This window comes from Hypomesus nipponensis, chromosome 26 (genome assembly GCF_054491055.1).
Source record: "Hypomesus nipponensis isolate SF chromosome 26, ASM5449105v1, whole genome shotgun sequence".
NCBI lineage: Eukaryota > Metazoa > Chordata > Actinopteri > Osmeriformes > Osmeridae > Hypomesus > Hypomesus nipponensis.
Window position 1 is genome coordinate 4,963,563 of NC_140386.1, and position 25,376 is coordinate 4,988,938.

The window sequence follows — 25,376 nt, forward strand, 5'->3', positions numbered from 1 at the left end:
TCTATTCGCACTTTGATGTCCGTGTTCTGTTCCCTATCGTTTACATAGAGAGAGAGAGAGAGAGACCCTCGCACTTCACAGTATGCCATCATAAGCTATTCTCCAGTCATCTCTAATGGCTATAACAGCCTTTCAGCTGTTAAGAACCTGAAAGGTTGACACCCGTCTGAACTCCTGAGAAACCAGTTCACCGCCAAGCTCTGAAAGCCTTGTGTTAAGAGTCCCTGTCACTAGGAGAATCTTCTCCTGTGAGGCGATACGCGATCCCACCTCGTCTCACTTCATGCCCCAATTAAAGGATTTTCGGTGGTCGTGGAGACGGTGTTCCCAAGTCTGCCGGCTGCGTCTGCTCAAAGACACTCCACAAATCCACATCTGTCTCCTGCCTGGGGCTAGAACGATGACCCCACTACCTGTATGGCACTGTACTGTTCCGTGGCGGACCACTGCGATTACATTGGCTGTAGATGGCGAAACTGTCGACATCTTTGTATATTCTGGGGAAGTTGACTCCCAGGAACACAGCTGTGTCTGTATCTAGGAATGCAGACCGTTGAGTACCGTTGCGTGTACTGTAGCCTGCTTGGCTACAAAAAAGTCACAAATGCAGATGCTCTTTCTCTGTCAATGGGGAGTGTTCCACGGATTCATTGTGACATAAGTGCCTTACACAGATCCATAGTATGTCTGGGCCAAATTGCCACTGCCATTTTTGTCTCTTCAGAGACGGTTGGCAGTGATGTTGGCCTTCTGTCCAGGAAAGACGTCTTCCTCCTCCTCCGCTGCGCCCCCCCCCCCCCCCATCCCGTCCTGTCTCCAATTAATAAACTCCAGAAGTGTCGTCTGAGCTCGGTCTGGGCCTGTCTCAAGTCTGCCTGTCCAGACCTTTCAGCTGGTCTCAGACAGGGCTCTAGACATAACCCGGCCCAGATGTTAGACATCTCTCTCCCTCGCTCCGTTTCCCTCTGTTTCTTTCTCCCTCTCTCTGTTTCTTTCGCTCTCTCTTTCTCCCTTTGCCCTCCTACGTCTCCCCTTCTTTTTCTATCTGTGTTTCTATGGTTCTCTCCTTTCCTCTCTCTGTCGCTCTGTTTCTTTCTGTCTCTTTGTTTCTCTTTCTCTGTTGTTCACACACGCGCACACACACCACTGTTATTGAGCAAGATGTGTTGGAATGGAGAGAGAAACAATTAGGAGAGGATGAGGTATTTTTCCACGGGAATTAAATGCGGCAAAACGAAAAAGGCCTGACGTCGCGTACATAGGGAAGAAGCCAGAGTGACCCCCCTGGGTTTAGCGGCTGACCAGAGCAGAGGTCATTTTTGTTTTTTACCTGCCGCTTTCACCCTTCCCAACATGCATTGGATCTGGCGCGCGGCCAAGCCACAGCCCCATTTTCTCCCCAGCCATCTGATCTGGAAAAGGTTCCATTCTCTTCGGTTATTCTCACATTTGCCTTCACAGTGTTGTTTTGCATTCTTAGTGCTAGTGTGGGATTCGAAATCACTGGTATAGTTGCTGGGTTGGGGACATCTCTGCTACCTTGGCTTGGCTTGTGTCGCCCCGTTTTATGACGACTCTCTGGAAATGAAGGTTTGAGGAGAACGACTGATGTACTTGTATGTTGTGTTGTCATGTTAAGGGATATGGAGTCGTAATTCCAAATGATTGGATGTTGTACAGCATCCGTTAGCGACATAAAAAGAAACATGTAGTTCAGGCTACCCGGCTTAACCCTTACTTGGAAGTGCTCGAACCAGCACTTCCTTTGGTTGAAGCATGTCAGAGCAGCCCCTCCCCCGTGCAGCATCATTACACGGTAGTGCATGACCCCCTGCATTCCAGGTGTCGGTACAGGTTCCAAACCGCTTCCACAGCTGGGTGGAGATGCGGTCTCCTGCTTGATGATGTGTCAGTGTATTGACCACCCCCTCTCCCCCCTCTCCCCCCTCCTCCCCTCCCCTCTCGTCCTCAGGGTCCCGCCGGCCTGATTGGGAACACTGGTGGGATTGGCGTTCCCGGTGAAAAGGTAAAGTCATCTCCTCTCCATCCCCCCTCTCCCGCCATCAAGCTGTTGGCGTGCGCCGGCCCGCAGCCAATAAAAAGCCCCCACTCCGTGACAGACGTCCCTGTAATTAGCCCCGTGTAAAACTGCCCGGCCCCAGGGGGATGCAGACACCGCGTCCCCCTCGCATCCAGCCTCGGCTGCTCTGTCAGCAACCAAACCGCCGTTCATGTCTTGCTGACAAACGCCGTCGTTAGCTAGGTACACGCGCGTGCCCGCGTGCACGCGCAGGGGTCATGCGCCTGGCGTACCGCACGTGACTCCTTTTTAAGCGCTCATTACATGTGTGGGGACGCCCGCCCTCCAGGCCTACGGTAATCTCAAGCTCCCGCACCAGTTCTCAGCCCTCCGAACGTGCCGGAAAAAACATGAAAAGGCTCCTCGCTGCTCACTTGTTGACTGAAATCGTTTTCCCCGCGTTTTAGGCGCTAATTATTGACAGGACGCCCCCTTTTCCCCCCCCAGTTTACCCAGAAGCCCGCTGTGTGTCAGGACACGTCTGGCGGGAGCCTGTCAGGCCGACACAGTTGAAAACAAACCCTTGCTCCCTCCCTCCCTCCTTTGCTCGCTCCCTCGCTCGCTCCCTCGCTCGTCCCATCAGTCCCAGCCACACCGTTTCATCCCGGGCATTTCCTTTTGCATAGAAACATTTGATCCAATCCCGTTTCGTTTTCATCGGATGTTTCCAATACAGAGCTCTCGAGGCTGTTCTCCCATTGGCAGGCTTCTGGCTGGCTTCTATGGGAAAACCAATACTTGTACAGTCACGACCAGAGAGCAGGGGATTACTGTAAAGTAACACAGCCACTGGCTGGTGGAGGAGAGAAGAACCAGAAAGTTGGGGCCATTGACCCCCAACCACGCCCCCCCCCCCCCCCCCCCCCCCCAAGCCAGCCAGCCCACTTGAAGGGGTTCTCAGGTCATTAAAGGGGTTCTCTGGGCATTAACGGGGTTCTCTGTTTAGTTTCACGGCTGTGGGAAACCGTCAAGCGTTGGAATCTGGGTCCTGGAGGTTGTGGGCCATGCTGTAAATGATCTCTGTGCTTGGGTTTCCCAGGGCGACCGTGGTCCGGCCGGTCCGTTGGGTCCTCCAGGAGAGAGCGGGCCGAGGGTAAGTGCTGAACTTGACGCCTGTGCGCCGTCAAACGAGAGAATGAAACTATGGGGTTAGGGCAACTCCCTCACTGGGTGTACTTAAGCGTCCACAAATCTACTCGTCTTTTGTATGTATTACATCTTTGCCCTCCAGGCTCTGCCTCTATCTTTGCATTTATCTGAAGTCAAACTGTTTATTTTCGCTGCGTCATGTCAATGGCCCCCAGGTAGTCAGTGGACTCTGCAACCTGTCAGTGGAAGCTCCAGGTTTACAGTCAGGGCTGGGTTGTTAGCCTCGTGTGTCCTGTTGCAGCTGTGCCTTCTCCTAGATCAGAATGAGGGGATCTATAGCTGGATCCATTGTGCTGTGTCAGTAAAGGTTCTAGTGGAGTGTTGTTCTGTATGAGTGCTGCACTGTTCTGTGGGTCTGGAAATGATAGTTTGGCCCCGGTCCCTGCCTGGCCCCAAGCCTGTGCAGGGGACAGTTCCAAGTCTGTGGGTTTGGCTGGCTGGCTGGCTGGCTGGCTTGCTGGCTGGTAATGGACTACGTGCTGGCTAGCTGCGGCCCACACTGTCTGTGTGTGTTTCTGTGGGGAGAATTATGGTAGCCCTGGCAAGCCAAGTTGCCCTCTTATAGCCACACTGGCCTGGTGAATGATTCTGCATTGGTTTCTGTGTCATATTCTGAAGCTTTTCTAAATCCGTCGTTTAGATACATTTGGAAATATTCTTTTATCAAGTTTTTTTCCGCACTCTCACTGTCTACACTAGATAGATATTTGTTATAGAGAAAATAATACATTTTCCCAAATACTCAACATTGTTTGCAGAGCAACTCCTTTTCATGGCCTAAATGTTGCACCTAAACTTCTTTCCATTGCCTAGATGTTTCACCTCCTGACTGTACGATCCTCCGTATTGATTGTGTGTTGACTTCTCTCTCTAACTGTCTGTCCTGTCTTGGCCCAAGGGGTATCCAGGCTTACCAGGTGGTCCTGGAGATGTTGGTCTTCAAGGCGCGACTGTAAGTGCCACACAAACCCGAACTAAACTTGGATGCTTTGTTTCCATTGAGTTGTTCCGTTTACATGTAGCCATTTAGCAGACGCTCTTATCCAGAGCAACTTACAGTAAGTTTACAGAAGACAGCGCTGTAATGATAAAAACAGACCCAACTCCCCAAGCGAACACTTTATCCGGAGGGGTCTGCGTTTCAGCGATACCCTTCACAGGCAGCATAGGGTGCGAGACGGCACCGTGTTCATTCAACACCAGGAGTGTTTCTGTAAACATTCAATTAGTAAAATGAACACTTACCGGTAGGCATTTTGCCGTGTAGGAATATGGTGGTTTATATACCATACGTTTGTTGATATACAGTTTGTTGGTCTACCCCGCTGTCTATCTCTCTTACCCTCTTAACACTGGGGTGTCCACCTTCTCAACCAATCTCTTCAAGTTCGAGTGACGTAAACGCTGAAACCGAAACAAGTGGATCCAATCCAGAACGCTCACTCCCATTCACCCCTCACTTTGTCTCGACCACTTGCCGTAAACACCCAGATTCATGTGGGATATTTCTCCACTTGATTTGCACTCTTCTAAACCGTTTCATTTAGCTGGGGTGGATTTGATACCGATACGTCCCCACGTTAACAGCCCTGTCTTCTATAAGCTGTCCGGAAGGAGTGTGATTGTTATACAGCACCTCTTCGAGGGTCCATTTCCTCTTGGTCGTTTGGGCCCTTTGGAAGTCTTTCTTTGGCTTCGATTAGCTCGATTTAGAGTAGGCAATGGTCTTTCTCCTCATTTAGTCTCCCTCCCACGTACGGGATGCGAGCATTATGCAGCCCCAGCTGGCCCGTGTGCGATTCGGAGACGAGTCACATACAAACTGTGATTTACTGTGCAAGTATGAAGTTGATTTGGCATTAGGCACTAATCAAACTCAACTCTCTCTCTCTCTCTCTCTCTCTCTCTGACATGTTCTGTCTTTATCTCTCCTGGTATATCTCTGTCTCCATCTCCTTTTCTCTCTCCTCTCCAGGGTCCTCAGGGGCAGCGAGGAACTCCAGGGGTGGCCGGCCCAAAAGGCAGAAGGGTAAGAGGAATTTTGTTTTCTCTGTCATCTCACCATTTCACGAGCTGTGGGAGAACTGGAGGTACGACGGACGACAGAATTACCCAGGGTGATTGTGAAAGCCTGACGTCAAACGCCAGCACACCTCTGTTTAATATAAACCTAGACAATAAACCGATCAAGCGTGTGTTTATTTTTCACAAAGGCAATATTATTTTATGGAGGCTCACGGTGCAGGATCGTCTTAACGGTTTTATGAGTACAGTAAAACAAAGACGGTGATAGCGGGACAAGGACTTCTGTTGGAGCATTAAGCTGGTGAGACACCTGGTGGCAAGAAGGCGTATTCCATTTCCATTTGACAAGTGGAGCGTACAAACCTGAACTTACAGGCGCACTGTCAGATAAAGTTGTAAGACCCTGCTTAGACCTAAAGGCAGTTGTATTTGGGCCCAAGAGAGGAATCAGCTGCCCAGCTGCTTTTTCTGTGACTCGGGATCACGAGGCTGAACACTGCCCATCCGACTGCTCTGCGGTTAGGGATTCACGATGGGATGCCATAGGTTGCTCCCTGGAGAAGTCAAACATTTTGTGAATTTCTTCACCCAGTGTTGGATTGCTCTACCCCCATCAGGCACTCCTATGCCACGGTGACTGTGGACGTTGGCACCACGATGATTTTTCAGCTCTCTTGGTCTGGCATCCTGATGCCAGTATGCCCAGCGATGCCAGGGCCCCATGCACTCCAGCCAGGCGTGTATTTACCTCAACGTGCAGAGAAAAAACGAGACAGAAATGCCACACAAGCGCCGGTCCCCTCGCACACGTTTTCACCGCGGTCTGCCACCTCCCTCACTCCCATCTCTCATCCCTCTTTTTCGCCTCAGAGATTTTTCCTCGAATCTCCCCTTTCATCTCCGAGAAAAGCATGCGGACCGAAAGCCTCCTTTACGCACTCGCAAAATGTACACACACACACACACACTCACACACACGCGGGCACGGTCGTCTGCATGTTGTTTACTTTAATTCATACCTACATGCCATATGCTTGTGGTTTTGTTTCCTGTTTTGCTAAAGCGTGGGGTAGTTAAAGTGTAATACAGCCCTCCGAGACATGGCCGTCTGCTGGATGAGTACCGAGACCTGGATACCGAGCAGTGGAAACCATTCTGAAACCGCCACTTAGAAAGTTAAACACCAGGAGAACGCAGTTGACGAGGATTCCCGTGATGCCTCTGCGTAGAACAGCAGCTGTCGGATGTAAACGTGCACGTCTGTTTGCTCCGAGAACACAGGGACTTGCCTGTGAACGGCGCAGGAACCCCACGGCAGCAACACAGATTACATCAGCAAAGACGATTTGAGAGTCGCTGTTTTCTTAACCTCTGTTATCTCCTCTTCTCATCGTTCAAACCCCCTGAGCTATAAAGGTATCGTCTCCCAGCAATGAAATATGGTACCTTTTGCCCTCGTTCAGGTAGTAATTCAGTCAAAATCTCCGTATCTTAACTACCGCCATCGCTTCATTTGCGGTCGACCAAAAATCGGCACACTTTGCCCTGGAAGTGTCACGTGTGTATCCTCCTGATCCAAGATCTGGATGAAATATCCAAGTCAGACAGACTGACTGCTGGGCAGAGACGCAGACAGACCAACACACAGAGTAGCAGGCCCGACAGATAGACAGACAGCCACAGACACTTAACCAGGTAGACAGACAGGCAGCTAACGAGACATGCGACAAACGGAAAGAGCGTCACGTTGGGGAGGGGGCAGGTTCTTGTTTACAGATGGCTATCGATGTGACAAGCTTCAGGTGAGGGTTCAGTGATGGAACGTTTATGGGAGTGTCAGCCTGTAACATAGGGGTGGCCAAGCAACGCCCAGGTCGACGTTGCCTGCTCGGCCCAGCGAAGAACAGACTTTGTGGGCCTGTGTTTATTTACGTCTCTGATCCATGTCTCTGGATTTCCGCATGTGTTTATGGGCGTGTGTGTGTTTTTGTCTCGCCCCCACTTTCCTAAGCTTGTGATCAACAGTTTTTCGGGGCTGCCCAAACCCACACTGACTGTTGTTTAAGTGGAGGTGTGGGTGTTTGTGTCGGTGTGCCTGCATGCACACCATGCGTGCGGTATGGTTTGTATTGTGTGATAACTGGGTAGATGTGGAAAGTGGCTCGGGAACAGCGAGGGTTGATGGTCTGTGTTTCCGTATCCTAGGGGCCCAGGGGCCCGGATGGCCTCCCAGGAGAACCGGGGCCCGAGGGGACCAAGGTAAGTCTGCTTGGAACGTTCTGGAAAATGGTTCTCAGTTCTCCTCTCACTGACCCGTGGTTGTTTGCTGTTATCTTGGATGTGATTGTAAGGGCATCCGTTTAGCTGTTGCCTAACTGCAGTGTGCAATTACCCTTTTTCCTCTCTCCCTCCTCTCTTTCAATCCTTCTCTCCCACAGGGTGAACTTGGCGAAATTGGCAAGAAGGGTGAATCGGGCTCCATAGTGAGTAGTAGTATTAGTAGCATTTAGCTGCCCAAGGTGTCTTGACTGCTAGCCTGCCATCCAAAGTTTTTTTTTCCCCCGTCATCACCTGACAGAGATTGAACATCACTACACCTCAACCATAAATAACCGAGCTCTGTTCCGAATGTGCACGTTTGTGTTCCTGCTTTTCGTGAACAATTAACGACTGTCTGATTACGCGCCGTCTCGGCCACACCGAAGCGAGGCTTAAGGTGCCGTTCAGTTCGGCGAGGGGGAGAGAGAGTGGAAGGCTTTACTTACTGCTTTTATTAACCGAGAGTACCCGTGTTCCAGGGGGCTGTATCGAGTTATGCCCCAACTCAATTAAACCTCCTCCAGCTCGCGATGACGAAACCAGAGCTGGCTCAATTTAAAAAATAAACGGCAAGAAAACAATGTATTCCTTAACCGTAACCGATCCGAAGGCCCTTTATTCGAGATGGAAACGACCCCCTCGGCTTTAAAAGCTACTCTCGATATTGTCTCCTGACAGCGCTGGGGTTTTTATTAAGGCCGGGGGGCCGGGACAGGAGGGGGGGGGGGGGGGGAGGGTTGTATGGGTACAACAGGGGCCTATTGGTTGTTTTAATAAGGGGCGGGGCAGGGGTGTCACCGGTGTGGCTGTGGGTGCTCATCATTTCGGCGAGGCTCCACAAACCCTAATAAGTGGGAACAGTGCACCTGATTCATCGCTGCGTTTGATGTCCGCTGCTTCATACCTCATCGTTGCTAAGCGATCTGCTGTGCTCATGGCAATAGTCACATGTTGTCGTTGCTCCTGTCGCTGATCCTTGTCTTTTTCCCGCTCGCAGGGCAAAGCTGGCGGTCCGGGGGAGAGAGGTGTGCCGGGAAAAGCCGTGAGTGCATTCACCCCGTGACCCTAACCCCATCCATCCATTGTTCCTGCACTTCACCTCGAGTCTTTGTTCGTCTGGAAACGCTTCCATAGGGAAACAGAAGCACTTCAGGCCCCTCGTTTCGCTGCTCGGCCGTGCTCTGCGCCACCAACCGAGCGCTGGTGTTTACGGCATGTGAATATTGGCGGGCTTGCGGTCGTGTAAGCTGGGCAAGGTGCCTCACTTCTGTGTTATTGTCCAGCGTTGATGATGTACTGCAGGATCGATGGCCAGCGACACAAAGTGCTTCTTGAGAGAAACAGACGCATGTAAACAGTGTCACATCTCTGGATGGGGTGACGTTAATCAGGCCTCATACTGGCCCGCTGACTGGGCAGCAAGCATGCCGTGAGTTTAGATCCATCTCCCCCACACCAGGGTTGCACTCAGGAAGAGATGCTTGATCGAGCTTGAACGCTCAAGGGCTTTTGGACTCATCCGCGGTTGTTTGATTCCAATAGAGTGATAAATGATTCAGAGTTTGTTTTTTGTTTTTTTCTCCCTGAAGTCGCTTCTTGCCTTAAATGCACAGCGTGAGTCGTTGCTTTGGGATTCTTTTATCTGTAGCACAGGCACGTGCTGGGCAGGCGTGCTTACACTCGCTGGACACACACGCACACACAAATACACCCCCCCCCCCTACACACACACATACATATTCACACACACACCCATGTTCAGGCAGCAACGTGCCGTGCTCATAGTTTTGAGGGTCCCCTTTGCATAAGAGCAAGCTTAAGTTCTCTGGAGTTTGACAAACTGCAGTTTACCAGTCCCAGTTGCTGTTTCTGAAACTGTGACATTTGAATCATCCTTATTAAAAGCATTTGAACGACAGAGTTAATATGAAGATTGTGTGTCCACGATGCCGCCACGATTCCATGAGGATCACAGTAGACCTGTCGGAGTGTAGTGAAGCTGTTTCCTGTCCTCACCTTCCTCTAGACTCACAGCACCATCTAGTGGCTGTTCCTGCAAACAACAGGAACAAAGCACACCGAGCAAGCAAGTTTAAACATTTACATTTAGTCATTTAGCAGACGCTCTTATCCAGAGAGACTTACAGTAAGTACAGGGACATCCCCCCAAAGCAAGTAGGATGAAGTGCCTCGCCCACACACAACGTCATTTTGCACTGCCAGGAATCAAACTGGCAACCTTCTGATTTATAGCCCGACTCCCAAACCAATCAGCCATCTGACCTGTGTCACACAAGTCACACAGAGAAAAAACTCAATGTGCTTCACATGGATAAGAACGACAAACGTACATTAAATTCAATCGATATCAAAACCTATCATGACAAGAAATGAATATATAATGAATATATCATATGAATATATAATTTTCCATGAATATATATGGAATAAAAGCATAGTGAGCACGGTAGCGCTGACTGTATCTGTGCTAAAAACCCTGATCATAAAACTATACAATCTCACTGATAAGACCAGGACGTCACTTACCCATCAGGATTGACTGTAGGTCTACTTCCAGTGAAGTTAGAATGTATATTTACTCAGTCGATAGTTGAGATTTCTTGGGCATGCTTATCACTACTCTCATGATGATGTGGAATTATGTGTGGGTTAACAGGAACTGATAAGGCAAGACATTATAATGAGGTAAATGCAGTACTGCTGATTACAGGGTGTGGTTTTATAGTTTTATGTCTCAATAATGCGATACACTCCCCGATAATAAAATGATTCACTGTTCGGCACTGGCAATTCTTTCGATTCTTTCGTTTTCTCTTTCTCCCTTTTTTAAATTTTTTTATCGACTCATCTTTTCGGTTTACCCATGTTTAACGTGGATGTATTGCAGATATAATCTTCTAAATGTTTTTTGACTGACACTAGACAGACATACGGAACATGTGAAGACCTCGTGTCTCCACATCCATCGAGGTGGACGCTCATATTTCAGCTCTTGTTTTTTGGTTTTGGCCAATGGCTCATCCAAGTGAAAACAAGCTCCTTGTGCCTGTCTCTCTCTCCCAGGGTAAAGCTGGCATTCCTGGAGGTACAGGAGAGAGGGGACCCCATGGTGAACCAGTGAGTAAACTACTCTCTTCGACCGCACAACACAACACGACTTGGGCCATCCCCAAAAGCAACATACAGCATTGTCATGACCAAAGGAGCCATGTGATAATGCATGACACTCACCAGACTCGCTCTGGTCAAAGACACTCATTAAGTCTCACTCCCTCTGAGGCGAATCCGGTTGGTGGGAAAGGATGTCAGAGTTCTAAAAGATTTATCCAACCCAGTCTAAACATGTAATCAGCTCGGATACGACTCAGCTGTCATAAATCAGAGGTTCCGGGACTCTGTAAAACACAATATGAGGAAATCTAGGGGGTTTTAGTGCGAGTGACTCATTTTTCCAGCCTTTCATAAAAGCTAAGCCGCCTGAACACAGACACACACACACACACACACACACACACACACACACATTTACCCCCCATAAATCCCCCTCCTATTTGTTCCTAATTCTCACATTTCCTGGAAAAAATTTGAATCCCACAAGTACTTTAAACAATCATATACAATTTGTGTATCTAAGATATAACATATCCCGCGAGCCCCACTGAATTATTTATGTTAAGGAGCTCATTTAGAATTAGTCTTGCTGGGGGCCCACCACATTAGACATGGCTGTGTCCCAGTTGACTCTGAGGCCCCTGACTTTTGGTTTCTCTCCCTAGGGGCCTAAAGGACCTCCGGGGGAAGCGGGACCTGATGGAGAGCAAGGCCTTGAGGTATTTCATCTCCTTCCCTTCACATCTGTACAGTATTGGTCTCTCTATCTCTATCTCTCTCTCTTACCTCACCTGTTCTTTCACTCCTACCGCTGTGTCTCTCACTATTTCTCTCTCTATCATCACCCCCCCCCCCCTCCCAGACATGCATAGACACACACACACTCACAGACAGATATACTCACTCTTACTGTTTGTGGACGCAGGGCACTCCTGGTTCGGAGGGGGATCTCGGTGCCACCGGAGAGCCGGGGTCAAAGGTGAGTCCGGGAGAACCCCAAGCTAGATTACTGCACAGCCGTCTCGGGTCTCTTCCCCTCCCTCCCTCCCTCCCTCCCTCCCTCCCTCCCTCCCTCCCTCCCTCCCTCCCTCCCTCCCTCCCTCCCTCCCTCCCTCCCTCCCTCCCTCCCTCCCTCCCTCCCTCCCTCCCTCCCTCCCTCCCTCCCTCCCTCCCTCCCTCCCTCCCTCCTGTGTGTGTCTGCTGGAACCGATGAGCACCCCTGAACTGCTGTGTGTTATCCCTGCAGGGCGACGTGGGGCCGACAGGAGGGGACGGGGAGCAAGGACAGCAGGGCGTGAGAGTAAGTGGCTCACGAGCCTCCCTAATTCCCCCCCACCCCCCACCCCCCCTTTGCTTGCTTTTGCGGCGAAAAGCGATACGCCAAAGTATTTGCTCGGTCTGTCGTCTGATCCGAGAGGCGATCGGCCGGCACAAGGGGTCTTGCGCTGTATCAATAACCCTCCGCTTCTGCGTGACTCGTCTGGTCTGTCTGTGTCGCGTTCCAAGGCTAAGTCCCCCCTTTCAGACAAGGCCAGCCTTTGTGCATCGCTGCTTGTTTATGGTTTCAGTCAAACAAGCAACACGGTTCTGTTTGCACATTCGTAACGGCCGGCCCAAAAAATAAAAAGATTTAAAAAAATTAAAAAAAACAGGCCCTGTTCGATTGTTTGACTTTGCTATTAAGCAAGCGTCCTGCATTCTTCAATTCGTCTCAGTGGCGTCCCTATTAATCGAAGGAAAACAGGTCGTCAGGCGCCTGTTTCGGGCTGTTACGACACACGGTAACGACACACTGTAACAACACACATGGCTGCACGCACTGTACCGTAAGACCGAGTCTATGTCCGTTATTGTTGGAATAGATTAGAGCAGCGTTTGTTGGAACAGGAGTGGATGGCCTTTGTGCTAAAACAGCGTACTGTTTTTTAAGGGTGGTCCGGGTCCTGTTGGTGAGGAAGGGCCTCAGGGAAAAGATGGACCCAAGGTAAGCAGTGGGTATCCCAGGCATGGACGTGGTTGAAAGACATGGTTGACAGACATGGTTTCTCTGACCTGGTGGTCTGTTTTTATTTGCCCACTGGACACTCTTTGTCCCTCTCTCTCGCACTCTCTCTCTTTATCTCTGTCTCTCTCACTCCCTCCCTCCGTCCCCGTCCTGCCAGGGTGAACCAGGAGACCGAGGGCCTGTTGGCGAGGCAGGGGACAGGGGGATAGAGGGAGACCCCGGGCCACCTGGACCACCTGGAGAAGCTGGGAAGCGTGGATTCCCTGTAAGTGGTCCTTTCAATGGACAATCCAAGTCGTCGTCCGGATCAGACGGTCATTTTGATTGGCTGGTGGTGGTGGAGGGGGGGTGGGTGGATTTTCTTATGCCCTGGTGTGTTCTAGAAGGTTCTATTGTGGTTCTGTCAGTAGTTCTATTGACCGAAGACAGACACGGGGACATAAGAAGTGAAAGGGGCTGTGTTATGATCAGAGTGGCACAGGTCTAGAACGACATCCATCAGTCCTGGTCCTGAAGGCTTAGTTGAGGTCACTGAGGTCAGAGAGTTAGGATGTCCTTACAGACCTGCAGGGGGGAATGTCTAGGCTACGACAACCTGCCAAGTCCATAACAACATGTATCTTTACCACAGGGACCAGAGGGCAAACAGGGTCCTCAAGGCAACCGTGGACGGAACGGCAAGAAGGTAATGTGCGTTGACGTACCTGAGGACACCCACTTGTTTATCTGTATGGAGAGTGACCAACCGCCATTTTGTTCGGTTGTGTTTCCAGGGAGAGAAGGGGCCCCCAGGTCTCGCTGGGGAGACTGGCACTCCAGGGGACATCGGACAGCCGGGGGAGAAGGGACTGAAGGGTGCCAGAGGAACCAGGGGCACCCCGGTCAGTACCAACCATAGCCGTCAACATTGAACACTGTTAATAAGGGAGATTTCCCGGAGTCCATCCCCAAAATAAGGGATTTTTTTTACACGATTATTACCCCCCCCCCCCCCCCCAAAAAAAGGACTCATCATTAACAGTCTAAAGAGTTTATAACTACACAATATATATTAAAGAATGACAGACCAATGGCCTGTTTACAAATTACAACGACAAATTTTGCTAAAGGCATAATTTGGACCTACATGCTGCTTGTCAGGTAGTGGAAGATGGTCTCCCATTTAGTCAAATATCGGCATAAGGCATCAATTTTGGTTGGTGGGTAATTCAGATTTTGGCCGTCGGCGTGCAAGCCACTTCACAGACACAGAGCTAGTTGCGTGTTCTGAGTTAACACAATCAGAGCGAAAAATTATTATATATATTATACATATTTTTATGGAAAATACTAAAATGGGAAGACAGCGGGGAAAGTACTCAAATACGTGAGAAACCCGGAAAAAACGAGAGGGTTGACAGCTATGGTACCAACCCCCCCCCACCCCACACACCCAGACCCCCCCACCTTCCGACTCCCGTCTCCCTCAGCAAACACTAAATGCCGTATTTCTGTCCGCATGCTGATCGTTCTCATTTTTGCTCTGAAATCAGACACAAACATTTGCATCGTGAGTTATCTTCCGGAAATTTGTATCTGTCTCCAAAACCAAACAATAGCCTTGGTAAAAGTAGCTGCACTGTAACTGACTCTACAGTACATTGTTTAAACCTGGCCAGCTTCTAGTTGATCAAGGGCTTAAACTAAGCAGTTTACCACTGTACATACATTACCAGCACCAAAGCGACAGTAATCTCCTAGTTTTTTAGTGGTTAGCAATTAGCAGGTGACTAATCTGGTGGTATGAGCTTTGACATAATCTGTTTTTGTTGTGAATTGAATGGACAAACTTGATTTCAAAAGCAGGACAAAGGCTTCAAATAACGTTCTTTCGTCTGGGGCTTTTGCAAGGGGGCACACACACCCACAAACAGGCGCAGACACACACACACACACACACACACAACCACACAGGAAAATGGTCCCTTTTCAGCAGTACAGAAACTCATTTCCCAGTACAGACCTTGAAACGGTGTTGTGATAGCTGGGAAGTGGAGATTTTACGTGCTGGTGTCAAAAGGCTCCTCGGGTCTGAAACGGCAGAACCGCTGTTTAAGCGCCAAGGTTATATTTAGTCGAAGCACACAATTCCCATAACAAACAGCGATGAGTCTTCTCAGAACCTGATCTTAGGGGGTTTGTGTCTGTTTTGCGCATCATTTCCAGGGTCGGCTGGGAATGATGGGACTGGAGGGACAGCCCGGCCTGGCAGGATACACCGTAAGTTACTTGATAGCACACACACACACACACTCTCACACACACACACACACACTGGAGATGGTAGGTTATTCACCCTGTAGTATGAGATATCACCTGATTTTTTTTGTTGGTTTATGACCTCCATTCACTCTGTTTTTGTTTCGACACATGCCTCTGTGACCACCCCTGAGGTCTTCCTCAAGCCTGTCTCAGCAGTTCCCTTGAGAGCCCCACTCCGCCCCCCATTCCCTGTCCCCATTTTGTCAACATTTTTCCAGTGGCTGTGGTCCTGGCCAAGCGGGGGGGGAAAAAATGCACGTCTCGCCTTTCCCTTTTATGTGCGAGGTGGTGTCTGATACTGTACCTGCTGGCAAGATGCAAAATAACGACACAGGACCCTGAGGTAGCGACACTCCATCAGACGCATCAAGGCCAGCAGAAGAACGTAAAGGGAAGAATGCATGAGGGAACTCAAAGACCCTGGCTTCAGCCCCAAAACCCCGCCCCCCTCCCCCAGAGACTCAGGTGTGACGCCCGTGCTCTCGTCTCTCGCTCTGGTGTCACGGCCACCACAAAGCAGAACGCGGCTGAATCTCTCCCATCTGTGCCTCTTGTTCGTGACTCGATGTACGTTCGACTCACTCACGCCTCGCCCCCTGGCTGGCTGGTGAGTGATTTCGGAGACGCTGCCAAGCCCCAGAGTTTAGGGAGTTCAGAGTGCTCTCCTTCCAACCCTGTGTTGACGTTAAACACAACGCTGGCGACCGTCCATATGTGAATCTGACTGTGTGACTGCGTGGTCTTGGAGTCTGTGTCGGTGGTCAATAGCTGACTCGGTGGGTGTGCTTCTTTTAGGGTCACCCGGGCAAGCTTGGGCCCATCGGACCTCCTGGACCCAAAGGTGAAAAGGTAACCTGAGCATTTGAATGTTTTCGTCCTCCCATCTGTTATTCCCATCTCGTGAAAATATATTTGGTGTCACCTTTTGAGGAAACGGTTGTTTTCGAAGTGAAACGTGCTGAAGGCTACCCATGTACCTCTGCAGCATACATTTCACAGAAATAGTTGAGCGTGTTATGATACGCTACTACAGTGTCACGTGTTTGTGTTTTGGCTCGTTCCAGGGTTACCCTGGCGAGGACAGTAAGACCCCTGGACCAGCCGGGCCCTTAGGTGAACCAGTAGGTCTTGCTCTCCTTCCGCCTCTCCTTTCACCTCTCCCTACTGTGTGCTTAGCCTGGAGATACGCCCATCTCAGACACGTGTGCGTACCCTGTGCTGTTTGTGTCGCCGCTCAAAGCATCCTAAGTACTTCTTACGCGTGCAGCCGGACGTCACAAGGCTATGGTTTTTCCGATCATATACATTCTTCTCGTGGTGTTTTTCGAAAGTGCCGACTTAAGTCAGCCTGAGGATCCTTGTTTTCCTTTTTCGAGCTGGCAAACAAAGCCTTTCTCAGGCTATTTAAAGAGGATCAATATGTCAGACGGACTTAAAGGCTTAGGATAGCTGCCAATTAGAATACCTCCAGCCATGACCGATTATTCGTTGCTGTCTGGTGGCATGTTTCCCAACATCCCCGCTCCACACAATGTATAGACAGATTTTCAAAAAGAGCCCCATCGGCTCACCTAGTCTTAGGCCATAGGCAGACCCAGGCAGATGGAATAAGTAAGCATTATGTAAGCGGAAGACCGCCAGTCATAGTAGATTGTAGCCAGGGCAACACTTAACAAAGAGAGCAATGTATTTTCAAGTTGGCGTATTGCTACAGAACATGCCGTTCTCATAGGAAATCAACAGTACCGTCTGTGTCACTCAAACCTAGGCAGATATTTCACGAATAAAGGGTTTCAGGGGAAATCCACTACAATGTCGTTTTTGGTGGGGATCTCGTGTACCTTTTTCGAGGTGCGCTTTGTCCCACAAAGACAAAGCGCCTTGCTCATGTGACGCTGCGTGTGTTTGGGCAGGGCCCCCCCGGAGAGCGAGGAGAACGCGGAGAGCCCGGAGACGAGGGATATCAGGTAAACCTGTCGTAGAAGCCACATCAAACACGTCCCCCTCAAGTCAGCCGTTGGCCACACTTTTCCTATTGGAAAGCTGCTCTTTTGAGATATGAGAGACCACACACGCGAAAGAGACAGCGTACTAGATTACCACATTCCTTGGGATAAAGGGTGGGTGGGGGGGAAGGGGGGGGAGAGGCAATCGGGTGTTGTTGTCATTGCGTGCCGTGCCAACATCCCAAATGCAAGACGCTCACATCAAAACACCGCTTTTCCGTTTCATATAAATGCCAAGTCAGGTGTGAAGTCAATGTCGAGATGAAAGTGATGGGGGAAAAAACCCTTTAGAGACAGAAACACCCTGACAAAGTTCCCAGATTGCCTTTCCTCTCAGCCCCCCTCCACACACATACACACACACACACACACTCAGCCCTCCTGTGAGAAAAAACGATCCTCAAAGTTGTAAAGTGGATCAAAGTCATTGGAGCGAATCGTTATTAGGCAGTGGGTGAGAGGCCTCTGGGCTTTCTACGAAAGCTCCTAAACAGGCCAGTAAGTGACCTTGTGGCTTTCCTCCCCTGCCGAGTGCTGAATTTATGGGTCCCATATAGTCAAACCCTCCTGCAACTCACTCTAATACAAAACATGCGTAGCTGCCTTACCAGGGTACTGGATCATGATAATGATGGAGGTAGGCATACCTGAGGCTTTTTACCTCAAGAATAGGAGTGTACGGAGTGAACGTGATTCGTTTGCTGTACTGCATGTCCCTGGCACCAAGCTCACAGGTCAAAAGAGCACTTAAAGATGGCTCTCTAAACCTTTTCTCTGTGTTGTTTTCAGGGTAATGTCGGTATCCCTGGACCCCGCGGGGCTTTGGGACAGCAAGGACTACCTGTAAGTCCAATGACCCCCCCCCCCCCACTCTACAGATGTGTGCTATAGGTGGCGTCAGACCTTGCGTGTCCTCTCAACACTGCTGTGTATTTAATGTTCTACTCTTGTTCCAGGGGACTTCAGGCCAGCGCGGGGAGCAAGGCCCGAAGGGAGACCAAGGTTCTATGGTAAGAGGGTTCATCCTAGCCAACATCACATCCTGGTGCACAATGTCTGCTCTGTGCACCCAGAGATGGTTCAAATGATACTTCCGATTCATCCACTGTTTCCCATGTAGCTAAGAGCTACAGTATCCACGGTGCGTTGCCAGGTTGTCGTGTCTCTGCAGGTAGAAAAAGGCTTGTAGCCGTAGCAGTCCTCGGTACCCCCAAGGGGAATTGCAGAAAGGTTAGGCAATGTGGCGGTGCCACTCTTGTCATGGACTGACAGCGAGACACTCAACACCAGTAGATCTGAGTTTGTCTCTTAGCTGTCATCGGTGCTCTGGCATGGAGAAACGTGGCACGAAAAAGTCCCTTTCTCTGATGCTAAGAAGAGGATTATTGTTAGAAGCTATCCTTCTCTCTGACTTCCTATAAGGAGGACAGGTAGCTAGCACGGAGTTGGAGTTTAACACAAGCATGGAGGCCAACTTGCTTTTGTACTTGCTTTTGATACCTACCTCTATCAAATAGAAATGGTGAGGAGGGATGAATTATGAATTAAATCAGACTTTGTCAAAACATGCGGAGGGATTTGAATGTTGGTGCCTTTGATATATGAAACAGGACACAAGGGAGAAGTTTCTTTTTGACCACACACGATGCCTTCCTTCAAAGAGATATTTTCTGTTTAATATTCATAAACAAAATGTCATTTATTATGGATTTTCCTCTTTGATGGTGACCATCTGAACTTTTAGATAAAGAGGAGGAATGCGGAAAGCTGGCATCAATAAAACTTCTCCCAAAAGAGACGTCTCTGTAGAGACATGCATTGTCTGAAATGCATCTTATAACTTGGGCTCCTGTAACTTCAGGACAATCAGGGGATTTTTTAGTAAGACTGAAGCGTTACATAATTATCATTATATTCATCATTATAATGACAACACCAAAACAATATTCGCTTTTGTTCCAAATATTGTTTGCTGGTATGTCCTGTCTAAAGCCGAGATTTCCACAAATTTGCTACAGCATGAGAGCTGGCGCATCAAAAAACAAAAACTGCAGACAAACATACATGTACTGAAGCACTTATATTAATTGGACTTGGCTGAGAGATTCAATAAAACTTGAGGATGTTGTAGAGATAAACCAGGGTGGTAGGCTAGCTGCAGTGAAGCTAGCCCAATAGGTTTGAATGGGTTCAGTCAATGCACTTACTGTAACTGTGCGTTCATGTAAATGCATGTCTGAATTTAAAACTGAGCTGTGTGTGTGTGTTCATACAGGGTTCAGAAGGAAAGAAAGGAGCAAGGGGTCTGAGTGGAAGTCCTGGCGCTGAGGTGAGTATCCCATATAGAGCACAAAAGAGTAAAAAAAAAAGTTTTGCGAGGAAGACATTTTCAAAAATGTCAATAAGATTGTGAGACCTTTTAAAGAGGCAACAGTGGGAACAGGTCAGGAAACAGTGTGTACTTATTATTAATGCTATAATAATACACACTAGAGCGAAGAAAATGTACGTTTTCGGTTGCTGCACCAAGCATCCCTGGTGTCAGTTACATCCTATTAACTGATTTCATGCTGCTCTTAGGAACCAAAAAATGCACTTCCCTGTACTTTCCATAAAAAAGTTATGGATCCCATTCCATCACTGTCAGTCAGGAATGCATCCCTATATTCCAGATGCTTCTCTGAGGAGGAGGAAGAGGAGGAGGGGTAGGGGGGTACTGAGGATAAGGAAGAGCTCTTACGACAGTTAGCGTTGCCATAGAGACTTGAGATCTGTCTGACGTTTGGGATTTCCCAGGGGGCCGTGGGTTCACCTGGACCCAAAGGTGCGGAGGGATATCCAGGATCTGATGGTGCCGCCGGATTAGTTGGGTTTCCAGGGCTACCAGGAAAGCGAGGGAGACAGGTAATGTACGCACCTCATCGACCTCAGTACAGACACAGACAGCGTGAGACTGAATGTTCCGTCCCCAAACGTACTCCTGACCTTTCAGTGGCACACAGTTTGTCACAGGATCCGTAAGCTCGACCTGTGTCAAGTGGAAACCTCCTTCGAAGCATCTAATCTTTGTGGCAGACATGCTGTCTGAATCAGAGCTTTTCAGGGTTCAATGAATCCTCTTTCTTACCTTTTAAGGACCTTGTCTCAACTCCTAGATTGGTAGTCGTTCTCCCAAACCACTCCATGGCCATGCACAGTAAATCTCCGGAAACCATTTTAAGGGTATGCCTGATAAAGTGACATTGGAACCACAACAGTTCGGTATTTCATGTCAGTCGGTCAGGTCAGTTCGTTAAGACTAGGGTTTGAATGGTTAAAGTCTCAAGTAATACGCGCTTATCTCAAAGGGAAAATGGCACGGTTAACTGCTGGACCACTAGAGCCCTGCTCCTACCAGCTGTGATTAAAGACTGGGGACATTGAGCCCGCAAAATGACGGGTCATGAAATGCCTTATTTGACTTGATTGGGTTCGGGCAGACCGAACTCAATGGGATTCTTTATACAAAGACTCGGCTCCCAAGCATGGGGGGATTTCATGCATGGCTGACCTTCCCACCACCCCCACAACCCTATCCAGATAGCAGAAGGCCGGGTATTGGCCCCGCTGTGTTCTCTGCACAGTTACATAACCAAGACCGGTGGCCTGGTGAGGGAGTTCTTTTCTGTGGACAACCCGGGCTCACACACGCAGGGGAGAGCCGAGGAGGAAGAATGCTGCTCCCACACACATACTGTAACGTTCATCCCTGGGACATACGGTCAGGCTGGCTTCAGCTGGGGGCCGGAGGGCTGAGCGGTGAGGGAGTTGGGCTGTTCATCAGAAGGTCGTTGGTTCGATTCACGGTCGTGCCAAATGACGTTGTGTCCTTGGGCAAGGCACTTCACCCTACTTGCCTCGGGGGGCATGTCCCTGTAATTACTGTAAGTCGCTCTGGATAAGAGCGTCTGCTAAATGACTACATGTAAATGTGAGCTGCCCAAAAAGGAGCAATTGTAGCTCCCTTCAGGCACTTCTCCTCGCAAGTCATTTTTGAGTCAGGAGCATCGTCATGAGGGTCCTCATCATGACATGTCTCCTCCTCTCCTTTTCCCCTCCCTCCTTCCCCCCCGCTGCGCCCCGCTCCCTCCCCCCCACCTATCTATAGCCAGTCGAGCACCTACCCAGGGAACATACAGGTGTTTATCTTGGAGTCTAGTCTCATAGGGTCTAACCAGAGTCAGGCATCTGTCAAGGGAACCCAGATCATTAGAGAAAATAAGCAGGGGAGTAGCTCCTGGTTCACCGTGACCGAGTTTCCACTTACTGGATAAACCGTCCAACCTGGGGCCTGACCAGCACTAACTCTCCCTCTATTATGATACTTAGCTTCAGTTAATAATGAATTGCAGGTGAGAGTGCCATCATCGTGTCCTGTACAATGCCAAACTCTAGTGTTACTAGTGCGAATCGTACTGCTATGCTTTTAATGTGTCATTCTCTGATCTTCGTCCATGTAAATGAGCGAGTTGTCGGCCAAACTTCAAATGAAGCAGACGGATTTAGTTCCTCTACGCGAGCTGGAGCCCTGGGACTGAGGTTGGAGCGGTGAATTTTGAGCGCTGTAATTCCAAACCGCCTGCTGGCGTTCTTCTCCAAGGAGAAGTTGTCCTTGAGGGCGAGCCAGACCGGAAGACATGCATCCAGCGGCTCGCTCTCTCTGTTTTTCTAATATGGCTCCCCTTTACCCATGCCATTGATGGAACAGGAAACAGTTGTGGTCACAGAAGCAAATAACAAGTTCAACAGTCAATCATTTTCGTAGAGAACTTTATTTGCAAATTGTCGTGATAGATTATGAACAGGAAGAACATGTAGACCTCAAGCCCTACTGTTCCCAGTTTTGACTGTTAAGGTCAACATCACAGCTCCTAGAAGACGTGGAATCAGAGACGATCGAAGTGGATCTTGATTGGCATGTTTTCAAGAGTGTAGATTTGGTTTGAACATTGGGGGGGGTTGAAGTAACATGACGCAACATTAATAATATTAAAACATCGTTGTCGTTTTAATATTGGGGGGGTTACCTCCTCCCATCCCGCCCACAAACGACGCCCTTGCATGTTTTAGTCCACAAAAATGGAGGACACCTTTTGTGGTGGAGCCTTGTAAAAGGTTTGGATAGCCTACCCTTGCTTCTCTAGTCTCATCTCTGTCTCTCTATCTCACTATCTTCTTACCCCTTCTCTCCGTCCTCAGGGTCAGAGAGGGCACACAGGCCTGGAGGGGTCTGCGGGTCTTCCAGGGCCTCGGGGTGAACTTGGCCTTCCTGGGATGATTGGAGAGAGGGGCCCTGCTGGAGATAAGGTACCTCACCCCGCGCCTCCCCACCTACCCCTCAACACCTCACACACCCATTCCTCCATTAACCTTGCTTTTACCCCTGACCCATCGCCTGTGTGAACAGGGGGAACCAGGCCTGGTGGGGGAAAGGGGCACCCCAGGGTACAAAGGCATTGAGGGTGCTACAGCAGACCAGGGCAGGAAGGGAGAACCAGGACTCAAAGGCCAACCAGTAAGTGTCCACTGTTCATTGTAGCAGTAGCTTCCTGGAGTGTAGAGATTATGTGAAAGTTGTCTTTGTCTGTGTTCACACTGTGTTGAAGGGAATACACATGAATCCCTATGAACAACTTATAAAAGGTTCCTGTATTTTTGGTTTTATGGTCGTAGACATCATGGAAAACTACGCTTTCCTACTATGCTGCGTTGTTCAAAGGATTAGCTAATTATCCCCCCCAAAATTCTGTCTGTTACCATTACAGATGGGTTCAAACACCCATACATTCTTTGATACCTGGAAATCTCTAAATATAGCCTGGGGGGCTTAGGTAGCCAAGGCGTGGAAGGGTCAAAAATGTGCAACTGACAGTTTTCCACCCAGCGTCAAATTTCAAATGATCTGGGTGAGATGAGGACTGGAAATGTCCGCCTGGCAAAGCTATCTTATGTAAGAACCTACACTTCAGAGACCCAGAAAACGAAGTGCTCCTTTTTTTCTTTTTCTTTTTGGGATTTCTTTTTTTCCCCCATTTACCTTACGTAACTCTGTAAAAAAACACCCGCCGCACTCCCCTTCCACGCCTCAATTGCCGCTAGTAAAAAGAAAGAGAGTCTAGGTTCAGTGACCTTACACTTTTCAGGGGAATCCGGTTTCTGGGCCTAACCCGCCGGGTCCGAAAAACAGGCCCTGACTGGAGGATGTGGATGATTGGCTGGGCAAACAAATGTCTGCCACTGTGGCGGGGTAATCTCCAGATGGGACATGAGGCTGAAATGGGGGGGGGGGGGGGGGGGGGGGTGGCTCAGACAGCGGACCGTAGTGTGTGTCTCCCAGACAGAGACAAGGGGCCTTTCCAGTGTGGCCCAGGTTATGTTTGTGCGAGGGTCTGGGGGGAGCCAGACAAGGACGTGTAGAAAAGGGGGTAACCGCAGACCCCAACCCTGCATGGGAAGCAGCGAGGTAGACGGGCCGGAAAAGAGAGGAGACAGACAAATGGGTTCAACGTGTGTGCACACTTAACACACAAGAATCCCACTTATGGTATTATTGTGCATATCTCACCCGGGGCTGCTGTCACAATGTGCGTTTGTCTTCCTTACCTGCAGGGGGAGCCTGGAGACCTGGGTTTGACCGGCTTCCAAGGGTTCCAGGGCCCGAAGGTGAGAGAGACAGAGGCAGAGACAGAGAGGCTATAACCCTATTCAGCCTTGTATCATTACAAATTAAATACTTAATAGATACCATACGTTGATAATCACTGCTAAAACAAATTGCAATGTCATGTTTTTAGGGGCCAAATGGAGATCTGGGTTTGACGGGTGTGTTTGGTCCAAAAGGTCCAATCGGAAATTTGGTAAGTAGTTGCATTATTTGGTAAGTACACTACTTGAATGTCTGTGTATTGTGGCTCTCCAATGGATCGCCATCTGTTTTAGGGCTTTGCTGGACCAGTGGGCCCTGAAGGAATGATCGGCCCAATGGGGAAACCTGTAAGTTTCAATGCTGTGTGTGTGTGCGTGTGCTTATATAAAGATCTGTGGATGCCCAGGTTAAGTGATCCTTTTAAAAGGGACACCCACCCGTCTATTGAATGTGGCCTTTGTGCCTGTAATGGTGGTTGCGTTGCCAAGACTGGGGCACTGAGGATGAATTGATAAACCTATTTCTCGTCTAGCCAGAAACCTACAATACTCCTTGGTCATGAATCATGACTTATTACTGTTTCTACCACGGCTATTCCCCTGGAAGTTTGGAACAGAGGCGACCTGTTTGAAACTGACCAGTTTTTTTGAGGGGGGGGTTCATTGGCCAGGTTTAAAACACTGGGAATGGGAGGGCTACAGTCCTTCAAGTCCTCTTAAAAGTTGTGTCTTTTCCACAGGGTCCAAGGGGTGCAAAGGGAAGCTACGGGGAAATGGTGAGATCTGGTTCTGCTTCTTTGTTTATCTTCTGAATAAAACCTCTTTGTAGAGGACTCATCATTTAGTGTTCAGTGAATGTATATTCTCTCAGCGAATAGTGGCTGTCAAAGTGTATAAGATAAAGGACATGTGTGAGTGCTGATATGTACCAGGACACCAAGAGGGGGTTGAGTGTGGTTGTGGTGAGGCGGGAGGTACACAGTCATCGCAAAAGTAGCTGTTCCAGGGCGATTTCCAGTCCGCCATGGTGCCTTACTGTACACTCGCTCATTTATGTAAACAGCAGTTAGGAAATGCCCTGCCAAAATGTTAGTGCTGGGTCGCTATGGGAGTTACAGGGGGGGCTCTACTGTATAAGCCTCCTATATCATAGTTCCCACTCTGCAGTATAAACTGTTTTAAGATTCCCAGAGCTCCTTAAGCCTGTTTGCGACTCAAGTAGTACAGTTCACACACAGACACGCGCACACACACACACAGCCTGCTCCTCAGGGGCCTAATAAGAACCAGCTGCTGCTGTGATCATTAATGTCAGTACCCGGACCGGCCCGAGGGGGAGATAGAGAGCTGTACTAGAGACGTACTCAGACCTCGCTCCTGCTGTAATCTGACTTTCAGAAGGACAGTGTGAAAGTTATTTCATAAATGAGTACCACTCTGTGTTAAATGCCATAATTGTGCCCAAGTAGCATCTTGCTTTTTGCTCTTTCATATCAGGGACCCCAAGGGCCGCAAGGGATTCCTGGCCCTAGAGTAAGTATTTTTTCTGCTGTTAGACCGGTAATATAATAAGCACTGTAAGTGTTCCATAACTTGAATCTTAATTATCTGTCCGTCGTTTCTCTCAGGGTCCGCCTGGTGCTCCCGGTCCAACAGTATGTATCCTGTCCGTTAT

At 49.2% G+C, this 25,376-nt stretch overlaps 1 protein-coding gene across 1 annotated transcript in view; it reads left to right on the top strand.

The window, feature by feature from the left end:
- The window catches only part of col24a1 (collagen type XXIV alpha 1), a 71,825-nt gene that overhangs the window by 43,305 nt on the left and 3,144 nt on the right, over nucleotides 1-25,376 (top strand). The window contains exons 25-55 of the mRNA XM_084692289.1: nucleotides 1,973-2,026; nucleotides 3,120-3,173; nucleotides 4,128-4,181; nucleotides 5,205-5,258; nucleotides 7,460-7,513; nucleotides 7,693-7,737; nucleotides 8,571-8,615; nucleotides 10,658-10,711; nucleotides 11,371-11,424; nucleotides 11,631-11,684; nucleotides 11,952-12,005; nucleotides 12,636-12,689; nucleotides 12,868-12,975; nucleotides 13,342-13,395; nucleotides 13,484-13,591; nucleotides 14,916-14,969; nucleotides 15,807-15,860; nucleotides 16,076-16,132; nucleotides 16,925-16,978; nucleotides 17,807-17,860; nucleotides 17,974-18,027; nucleotides 19,293-19,346; nucleotides 19,814-19,921; nucleotides 22,256-22,363; nucleotides 22,464-22,571; nucleotides 23,666-23,719; nucleotides 23,851-23,913; nucleotides 23,996-24,049; nucleotides 24,442-24,477; nucleotides 25,199-25,234; nucleotides 25,330-25,356. Of these exons, the coding sequence (XP_084548415.1) occupies nucleotides 1,973-2,026; nucleotides 3,120-3,173; nucleotides 4,128-4,181; nucleotides 5,205-5,258; nucleotides 7,460-7,513; nucleotides 7,693-7,737; nucleotides 8,571-8,615; nucleotides 10,658-10,711; nucleotides 11,371-11,424; nucleotides 11,631-11,684; nucleotides 11,952-12,005; nucleotides 12,636-12,689; nucleotides 12,868-12,975; nucleotides 13,342-13,395; nucleotides 13,484-13,591; nucleotides 14,916-14,969; nucleotides 15,807-15,860; nucleotides 16,076-16,132; nucleotides 16,925-16,978; nucleotides 17,807-17,860; nucleotides 17,974-18,027; nucleotides 19,293-19,346; nucleotides 19,814-19,921; nucleotides 22,256-22,363; nucleotides 22,464-22,571; nucleotides 23,666-23,719; nucleotides 23,851-23,913; nucleotides 23,996-24,049; nucleotides 24,442-24,477; nucleotides 25,199-25,234; nucleotides 25,330-25,356 (1,875 nt within the window). The remainder of the gene's footprint in view (nucleotides 1-1,972; nucleotides 2,027-3,119; nucleotides 3,174-4,127; nucleotides 4,182-5,204; nucleotides 5,259-7,459; nucleotides 7,514-7,692; nucleotides 7,738-8,570; nucleotides 8,616-10,657; nucleotides 10,712-11,370; nucleotides 11,425-11,630; nucleotides 11,685-11,951; nucleotides 12,006-12,635; nucleotides 12,690-12,867; nucleotides 12,976-13,341; nucleotides 13,396-13,483; nucleotides 13,592-14,915; nucleotides 14,970-15,806; nucleotides 15,861-16,075; nucleotides 16,133-16,924; nucleotides 16,979-17,806; nucleotides 17,861-17,973; nucleotides 18,028-19,292; nucleotides 19,347-19,813; nucleotides 19,922-22,255; nucleotides 22,364-22,463; nucleotides 22,572-23,665; nucleotides 23,720-23,850; nucleotides 23,914-23,995; nucleotides 24,050-24,441; nucleotides 24,478-25,198; nucleotides 25,235-25,329; nucleotides 25,357-25,376) is intronic.